This window comes from Euleptes europaea, chromosome 10, assembly GCF_029931775.1.
Source record: "Euleptes europaea isolate rEulEur1 chromosome 10, rEulEur1.hap1, whole genome shotgun sequence".
Classification (NCBI taxonomy): Eukaryota; Metazoa; Chordata; class Lepidosauria; order Squamata; family Sphaerodactylidae; genus Euleptes; species Euleptes europaea.
Window position 1 is genome coordinate 13997163 of NC_079321.1, and position 9481 is coordinate 14006643.

The 9481-nt window shown below is 48.0% G+C and overlaps 1 protein-coding gene across 1 annotated transcript in view; it reads left to right on the plus strand.

Moving 5' to 3' along the window:
* The window catches only part of SETDB2 (SET domain bifurcated histone lysine methyltransferase 2), a 52933-nt gene extending 45224 nt beyond the window's left edge, over positions 1 to 7709 (plus strand). Inside the window, exons 13-17 of the mRNA XM_056856860.1 lie at positions 1084 to 1148; positions 2482 to 2548; positions 3828 to 3950; positions 4896 to 4967; positions 7582 to 7709. Of these exons, the coding sequence (XP_056712838.1) occupies positions 1084 to 1148; positions 2482 to 2548; positions 3828 to 3950; positions 4896 to 4967; positions 7582 to 7709 (455 nt within the window). The remainder of the gene's footprint in view (positions 1 to 1083; positions 1149 to 2481; positions 2549 to 3827; positions 3951 to 4895; positions 4968 to 7581) is intronic.
* Positions 7710 to 9481: the final 1772 nt, after the last annotated feature.

Sequence of the window (9481 nt, forward strand, 5' to 3'; positions counted from 1 at the left end):
CCTCCCTCCCTCCCTCCCTCCCCCCCCCCCCTCTCTCTCTCTCTCTCTCTCTCAGGTGCGCCGGCTCCGCAGCCCGGCTGCCGGTGCGAGCAGGCGCGAGAGCAGGGGCTCCGAACCAAGTTCGGAGAGCCACACTCAACGGAGCTGCAGTTTGCAGACCCCTGATTTGGACGAGCCTGGGGTTCTTAATGCAGAAGAGTTTCCAGTGGTGACTTGTTGTTGGGATTCAGATTCAAATTAATTGTAATGGGTGGGGTGGCTTGCATTCATGTAATCACACTAACTGCAGTAAGTTGAATTAAATTTTGGTTTTGTGGGATGCCTGAACTATGGAAGTCCAATCGGATACTACCAATCTGATAAAATTCCCAACATTTCTGGGGTCTGATTGGCAAAATCTGATTTTGCAAAAGTTCCCCCTCCTCAATGATTCCCAATATTTCCACTCCCAATAATACTGGGATTTGTAGTTGTGTCAGGGAGGTAGCAGAAGCAGCTAAGGAGGAGGGCATGGGCCTAGCTTTGCTAACCCCCAGGTGGTGGGTGCAGATCTCCTGGGATTACAATTGATCTCCAGGTTACAGAGATCAGTTCACCTGGAGAAAATGGCTGCTTTGGAAGGTGGATTCTGTGGCATTATATTCCATTGAAGCCCCTTCCCAAACCCCATCCTCAGGCCTCACCCCCCAAATCTCCAGGTATTTCCCAACCTGAAGGTGGCAACCCCATGTGCATCCCAGCTGGTCTGCAGCGCTCAGGTCCTTTAAAGGGCCATTGTTTTCTACTGGTGGAAGACCTGTCCTCCGGAGTCCAGGTCTACCTATAGTAAATTACAGTCCTTGAAAGTTTAAAGGGGCTGTGCGCTGCAGACCAACTGGGGCAAGCCTTAGGAGGCCAAGTCTAGTGCCTTTCTTTTTTGGTTTTTGATAGTACCGTTGTCACTGGTGGTGGTTAAGCCTTCCTGAAAAGTCAGAAAGCTAAAGTGGAGCAGCTGTAGTCTGTGTTTCTATGGTATATCTTAAGCTGAAGTAAATGTAAAACATTGGCCTTTTATACGACACATATTCTTGTTGACATTTCTAGATGAAGACAGTAAGAGGGAAAGGTCACCCGTTATAATGAACTCTTCGTCTGCTATGAAAAAAATGGTAATGTATAGCCAAACACTTACTGAATTCTAGATAGCTGGATTTGAGTCCAGTAGCGCCTTAGAGCCGAACAAGATTTTGGGGCTGCAAGCTTTCGAGAGTCACAGCTCCCTTTGTCAAATACTCTTCATGACTGATGAAGGGAGCTATGACTTGTGAAAGCTTACACCCCCCAAAATCTTGTTGGCCTCTGAGGTGCTGCCTGGACTCAAATCTAGCCGTTCTTCTGCAGACGCAATGCTGCTGCTCTCTGAAACTGAATTCTTTATGCTGATCCTCTCAGACACTACAAGCGCTACCTTTTGCACCAGCTTCCTCACTTGGTCAAGCGTGCATGGCTCTATATATGCTCTTGTTTCCTAACGTCTTATAAAGTAGAGCCACCACCACCACCACCGAGACGCTGCCAGGCTGCTTTAACACCCGTTTTTGACTAGCCTTAGTCTTTATTTGCCTGGAGAGCTGGGCTGCCTCCCCCCAACAAAGGTACGTTTGTGTTCTACCCTCTGGTCGAGGGGACTCCCTTCCTCTTCCGCTTTCAGTTAAAGATTTCTTTCAAGACTTTAATATTTTACACATCCACACACTGAGTTTTAAAACGAGAGCAGGATAAAAAAATCCATGAAATGAATAAATGGTGGGGAGTCTCTTTCTGGTTTCTTTACAGATAATCCTGAGGTCATTGTGCTCATGGTGGAGAGACAGTGTGGTGTAGTGGTTAAGAGCGGTGGTTTGGAGCAGTGGACTCTGATCTGGAGAACAGGGTTTGATGCGGCTGCTAGGCCACGAGGCGTGTGTGTGTGGGTTTAAAATCCATCTAGAGTGGGGGTCAGGAGTGGCAGGCTCCTTGGCTGGAGCTCTGCAAAGTCCTATCAGACAGTTTACAGGTGGCCGTGCAAACAGCCTTCAGCAAGTGTTTTTGTTAAAGCTGACATCCTTTTTGTTCTTGTATTTTATGTTTTTTTACAGATTGGGAACACAAAATGCAGAAGCCAAATTTTTTTTCTTTCTTTCCACCTTGTTCTTAGACTGAGGTCTTGGACAATAAAAACCATAAAACTTAAATAAGACCCGGAGCCAAAATTACTTGGAGAAATATTTGGTTCCAGACAGCAGCCCAGAGGTGTAGGAAAGGTGAAGGGCTTACCATGGGAAAAGGAAAACGTTGGCACAAGTCCCCTGGCTGGTGAGATGCTAATAAACAGGCAGACTTCATACATGCATACATCTTTATCACAGCCAAAGGCCAGCATAAAATATTAAAAAATACATCGTATGATAAAAATATACAGATCATGCTTACAGGCAGACTTCATAATTTTTTTGTTGACAGAGAGAAAAGGAGAAGATTCCAGAGGATAGCCTACAAGCCTTAAGGAAAAAACAGGAGCGGCAGAAAGGTATATATGACTTCTGCTATCTCTGATGCTGAGAGAGCCAGTGTGGTGTAGTGGTTATACTACACAGACTCTAATCTGTTGAACCGAGTTCGATTCCCTCTCCTCCACATGAGCAGCGGACTCTAATCTGGTGAACCGGGTTGGTTTCCCCGCTCCTCCACAGGAAGCCTGCTGGGTGACCTTGGGCCAGTCACAGTTCTCTCAGAACTCTCTCAGCCCGCAAGGAGGCAGGCAATGGCAAACCACCTCTGAATGTCTCTTGCCTTGAAAACCCTACAGGGTCGGGATAAGTCAGTTGTGACTTGACGGCGCGCGCACACACACACACACACACACCTGTGATGCTGATGGATCATAACATCCAGTTGGGCAGCTTTGGGAAAGGAGTAATGGCAACCTCTTAGGAAGAGGGGTGATGACCTCTGCCTTTACACATTAAGAGAAATATGATCCCTTTCCCTAAACTTCACTCACCGTGGCCCTAGTCCCCAACCAGTTCTATGGAAGAGGACAATATTTTCCTCCTTCCAAGCCAGAAATTGCATTTGGGAATGTTGGGGGTGGGCATCCGTCTCACTTTCTTTAATGCGGCTTGCTGGGAGACCTTTGGAAATATTGGTCTCAGACGGGGGGAAATATCCCCATTCTCATAAGACCATAAGAAAGGCCATGCTGGATCAGACCAAGGTCCATCAAGTCTAGCAGTCTCTTCACACAGTGGCCAACCAGGTGCCTCTAGGAAGCCCACAAACAAGACGACTGCAGCAGCATTGTCCTGCCTGTGTTCCAAAGCACCTAATATATTATGCATGCTCCTCTGATCCTGGAGAGAATAGGTATGGATCATGACTACTATCCACTTTAACTAGTAGCCATGAATAGCCCTTTCCTCCATGAACATGTCCACTCCCCTCTTAAAGCCTTCCAAGTTGGCAGCCATCACCACATCCTGGGACAGGGAGTTCCACATTTTAACTATGCATAGTGTGAAGAAGTACTCCCTTTTATCTGTTTTGAATCTCTCACCCTCCAGCTTCAGCAGACGACCCTGTGTTCGAGTATTATGAGAGAGGGAGAAAAGGTGCTCCCTGTCCCCTCTCCCTACAAAGGTGTCCCTTTGGATGGTGGTGTGGGTGGCGGCCATGCTTTGCTCCCAGTGCAGCGTGCCGCCCCCCCCCCCCCAGGCATGAACGGCACAGCAGCTGCTGGGGGCCCGTATGGAATAAAGGAAAGGGGATGCCCTGCGACGCACTCAGGACGCGTTTCTTTCTGTCACTAGTCAGGGTGGAGTTTTTGAGGAAGTGCAAGCAGGCCGGGCTTCTCGACGAAATCTTTGAGGAGATGCTGGACACCCTTCACTTGGCTCAGGAAAAGCTGATGGACGACAACACTCCAGAAGCAGGTACTGCACATGGGCTGGCTTTCCCCACCTTCCCTCTCAAGGTAGCCGGCTACGAACAGGGGCCAAAGGAGAAGGGTCGACTCCGCTGTCACAGCCCAGCCTCCTGGGCCACACGGAGCGAATCCTGATTGCCTCAAGCATGGTGTAGTGGTTAAGAGCAGTGGTTTGGAGTGGTGGACTCTGATCTGGAGAACTGGGTTTGATTCCCCATTCCTCATGAGATGAGGCTAATCTGGTGAACTGGATTTGTTTTCCCACTCCTACACATGAAGCCAGCTGGGCGTCCTTGGGCTAGTCACGTTCTCTCAGCCTCACCTACCTCATAGGGTGTCTGTTGTGGGGAGGGGAAGGGAAGGTGATTGTAAGCCGGTTTGATTCTTCCTTAAGTGGTAGAGAAAGTCGGGTTATAAAAACCAACTCTTCTTCTTCTTAAACAAGCAAGTTTTAGACTGTAGCTTAATGTTTATCAATTCATGGCCTAAATCTTGTTCCTAGCCTGGGTTAAAATAGAACACACCCAACAAATGGAGCCAGCGTGGTGTAGTGGTTAAGAGCGGTAGATTCTAATCTGGAGAAGCGGGTTCGATTCCCCACTCCTCCCCATGAAGCCTGCTAAGTGGCCTTGGGCCAATCACAGTTCTCTCAGAACTCTCTCAGCCCACGGGGAGGCAGGCAATGCAAACCACCTCTGAATGTCTCCTGCCTTCAAAACCTTATGGGGTTTGCCATAAGTCAACTGTGACTTGATGGCACAGATAAACAACTAAGGCAAATTCATATGGTTCTAGGTAAAGTAAATGGCAAACAGTACTTTCCTCTGAGACACATTCCAGAAAATCTCTTTTGTTGAACTGTGCTGGAAAAGTAAGGGATAATGCGGTATTTGTGTGTGTGTTTTTAATTGATATGTGCTAAGAGAACTTTTTTTTGTGGTCTTTTTATCAGAATATGAAGAGACAGTAATATCCATTTTTGACTGTGGCCTGTTCGAAAACATCCTTTCAAACGCCCATTCTGGTATGTGCGAAACAAAGTCCAACACCGCTTGATGGGGGGGGGGCGGGGGTGAGCACACTGCTAGGGTGGCCCATGAATCTGACTTGCCATGCTAATACTAAGGCACAGGGGAGAAGTCTGGTAGTACTTGGTGGCACAACTCAGGTGATCAATATGTGGTGATGGCTGCCAACTTGGAAGGCTTGAAGAGGGGAGTGGACATGTTCATGGAGGAGAGGGCTGTTTATGGCTACTAGTCAAAATGGACACTAGTCATGATGCATACCTGTTCTCTCCAGGATCAGAGGAGCATGCCTAATATATTAGGTGCTGTGGAACACAGGCAGGAATGTGCTGCTGCAGTCTTGTTTGTGGGCTTCCTAGAGGCACCTGGTTGGCTACTGTGTGAACAGACTGTTGGACTTGATGGACCTTGGTCTGATCCAGCATGGCTTTTCTTATGTTCTTAATATTGGAGAAGGAATCTTGGCTAGGTAGAGTCGGGTTGGGGGCTTGGCTTCGTAAACTCCAGACACTGGCCTCTTTCCCCCAGGACCCCTGAAAAGTGTTAACATATTCATGTCTGGAAACTGGAGCTCTTGCTTTAAGTCAGATCAGGCTGTCTGCAAACCTATGTCTACAGTCGTACCAGTTGTTTCTGGCATGAATAGTAACTTGCATTTTCCTGTGCCATTGTTTTCCATAAAAGTTTCGAATCCTGAAAATTTCCAGTGTCAACATTTGTGGGTTATTAATGTGACTATAGGAAGTCTTTAGGTCACCAAGCAGACAACTGATAGAGCCAGCATGGTATAGTGGTTAAGAGAGGTGGACTCTAATCTGAAGAACCGGGTTTGATTCCCCGCTCTTTCACATGAGCGGCATACTCTAATCTGGTGAACTAGGTTGGTTTCCCCACTCCTACACATGAAGCCTGCTGGGTGACCCTGGGCTAGTCACAGTTCTCTGAACTCTCAGCCTCACCCACCCCACAAGGTATCAGTTGTGGGGAGAGGAAGGGAAGGAGATTATAAACTGGTTTGATTCTTCTTAAAAGGTAGAGAAAGTCAGCATATAAAAACCAACTCTTCTTCTACTACTCTCAAATAGGGCTGTCGATTCGGTTTGTCGCGAACCGAAAAACAGCCAAATTTCCCCTGATTCGGCGGTTTTTAGTTCGGATGGAACCAAACTCAAAAAAGGCAGGAAAACGGGGAGCTGAATTCAGCGAGTTTGGGGTGTTCGGTGAATAAATTCGGCAAATTCGGGGTTCAGCGCAGCAGCATAACCGTCAGTTAGTAAGCATCATTCTCCTACGGCCAATCGGTGGCCAAGCTGGGTCTTCTGGCCAATCAGTCGCGATTGAGTGCATGAGCCCAGCTGCTGCGCGGCCCGGGGAGAGAAAGAGAGAGTATCTGTTTGTGTGAGAGAGAAATCCCCCTTGGGGGGGGGGCGTGTGCACATTCGAGCCATTCCGTGGCTGCAGGGGGCGTATTTTTGGGGGTAGAGCCCCCAAACTTTCAGCATAGCTTCAGAGGACCCTTCTTGCAAGAACCCCCAAGTTTTGTAAATATTGGATGGGGGGGCGAAATATGGGGCCGGGAAGGGGTCCCCCCACCCTTAATGTGCATCTCTGACAATGGGGGTTTGCAATTAGCAGAGCTTGCCTCCCAGGCCCAAAGCTCCCAGCCCCGACAAACAGCTGAGCTGCGGGGAGCAAGGTCGGGGCAGGTGCGAAGAAGATGGAACAGAAGACATCCACAGTAAGACCCATTTTGGGGTTTTTCTCTATAATTTTTCTCCTGTGTGTGTGTGTGTGGGGAGGGAGTAGTTTCTGTGGGTGGGGGGGAAGCCAAGGGGGGCTTTCGCCCCTTCTGCCTGGGGGGGTGTGCCCCCTCCAGTCTCTCTTCCTGGTTTGAGGGGGAGGGCTTCAGTTGTGTGTCCTCAGGTTTTCCCTCATTCATAAGATGGTTAGGTCTATTTTGATGCTTGCTCAAAACTGGTTTTGAAATTGTGACTTAAAGAATGCATTTTCCTGGTCCCGAGTCTGATGCAAAAGGGGAAATTCCACCCCCTCCTGCTCCTTATGCATAGCTAGCGTGCCTCTGTCCCTTTCCATGGTTTGCAAACTCCCAGGCGTCATATGTTGCTTTGCATGGTTGCAAACGTGTTGCATTGCATGGTTTGCAAACTTCTTCGCACCTGCCCCGCCCTTGCTCCCCCAGCTCAGCTGTTTGTTAGGGCTGGGAGCTTTAGGAGTAGGCGCAAGCTCTGCTAATTGCAAACCCCCATTGTCAGAGATGCACATTAAAAAGGGGGGACCCCTTTCGGGGCCCATATCTCAGCCCCCCCGACCCAATCTTCACAAAACTTGGGGGTTCTTGCAAGGGTCCCCTGAAGCTATGAAAGTTTGGGACCTCTACCCCCAAAAATGCCCCCCCCCCCGAGCCGCGGAAAAGCGCGATTGTGTTTTTAATGGCTTTATTCGGCCAAATTTTTCGGACTTTGGCATTTCCCGAATATAAACGGGCCAAATTTTGCCAAATCCGAATTTTACCGAATTTTTTTTCAACAGCCCTACTCTCAAACAAAATGTATTGCATTTGTTAATAAGTGACTCTTTTAATTTATACAGGAACAGAGGGGAAAATTCAGGAACTACTGGAAACACGGAAAAGACTGGATACCCAGATAGAGCTTCTAAAAGATCTGAAAGTGGTACTGCCTGCCCCAGAAGATGCATCTAATTGTATCTCTGAATAGCCCACATTATTATTATTATTATTTTTTCAGTACCGTTCCCGTGTTTTGTCTTGACTTCAAAATACACAGGCAAACATTTACAGGCTGGCTTTTTATACCTCTTTTGTGACACCCTTTTCCTGTGACTTGGGAGAGACGGGTTTTTACAGAAAAACTCAGAATCGTTTTATATGCCAGCTGCCCTCTCCAGTGTCATGACTCCTTCTTCCTTCCATCTGCACCCAAACCGACAGGCTGTCTTCTGGCCGATTGCAGAAGATGGCCTTGACCAATCACCTTTGCTCTTGGAGGCCCTTCACAAATGGAGCCCCACCCTCCACGGCTGTAGGTTGCAACGGAGACTCTGGCTAACTTGCTTGTGCTGTGAAACTTTATAACTTTCTGATCCTGCCCTACTCTTCCTTGCTGTCTGTTCCTCAGGACCCACGAACACAATTTTAGCAGAGAGGAATCCTAGACTGTCCAAAGAGAATTGGTCAAATCTTGCACTTTGTACATGTGGTTTTATAGAATAAAAGCTGCCAACATTCAGGTGGTTGGAACTGTGATTGAGGGAAGGACCTTCGTCTGTGATGGGTCCTAGCGACGGCGTGGGCTCATCCTGTGAAAATGTGCTAAGGAACCCAGAGGTTTACAAGCGTAGGCATTAATGTATTACTCAGAACTGTTTGAATACTGATGCATCGCTTAGCTATACAATTGCAAAATGTTTAATAAAAGATCTTTTTATTATAAAAGGACACGTTGCTGTTAAGAGCCCTCAAGGCTATCTTTAAAAACTAAAGGATAAATACTGGAACTGCACCCTTGTGCTGGGATGGATCGAGGCTATCAGCTTTGAGTGGGTCAACCAGCAGAACTTAAAACGTTTTCCTGGCTATGAGCTGCAAGCTGCTAGCCTGATGGAAGCATACATATTTCAGTAATGAATAGTAGAACACCAGCTATGGTTGGGGGAAAAAATCAAATGGGCTTCAAGTATTTTTTGGCACAGCCAACAGAGTAATCGAGACTTCCCCCAGCAAGCTGGGTACTCATTTTACTGACCTCGGAAGGATGGAAGCCTGAGTCAACTTTGAGCTGGCTACCTGAAACTGACTCCCGTTGGGATCGAACTCAGGTCGTGAGCAGAGCATTTGACAGCAGTACTGCAGCTTACCACTCTGCGCCACAGGGCTCTTTTGTGTAGATGACTGGGGAAGGCACTGGCAAATCACCCCATAAACATAGTCTGCCTAGTAAACGTCGGGATGTGACGTCACCCCATGGGTCAGGAATGACCCGGTGCTTGCACAGGGGACTACCTTTACCAAGAGTAAACAGATGTATCCTGTCACAGTGAATCTAGTGACACACCCTGGGACCCACAACCCAGAGCGCTTGTGGGCACTTTTGGAATTCTAAGATCACAAGGTTCCAAGCCAAGCACGGTCCGATGCTAGAGACAACTTTCCAAACAATTGCTCTTTGAACAAACACAGGCAATTCCTCCTATTCCAGGTTATGGGAAAGAGTCAGGATTCACTCTTCGAAGAGGAAGCCAGCACCACACTGCGGAATCACTGACTTTTGCACTAACTTTATTGAGCTGCCATAAGTATATGCAGGAGCCAGTGTGGTGTAGCGGTTAAGAGTGGTGGACTCTAATCTGGTGAACCAGGTTTGTTTCCCCACTCCTCCACATGAAGCCAGCTGGGTGACCTTGGGCTAGTCACAGTTCTCTGAACTCTCAGCCTCACCCACCCCACAAGGTGTCTGTTGTGGGGAGAGGA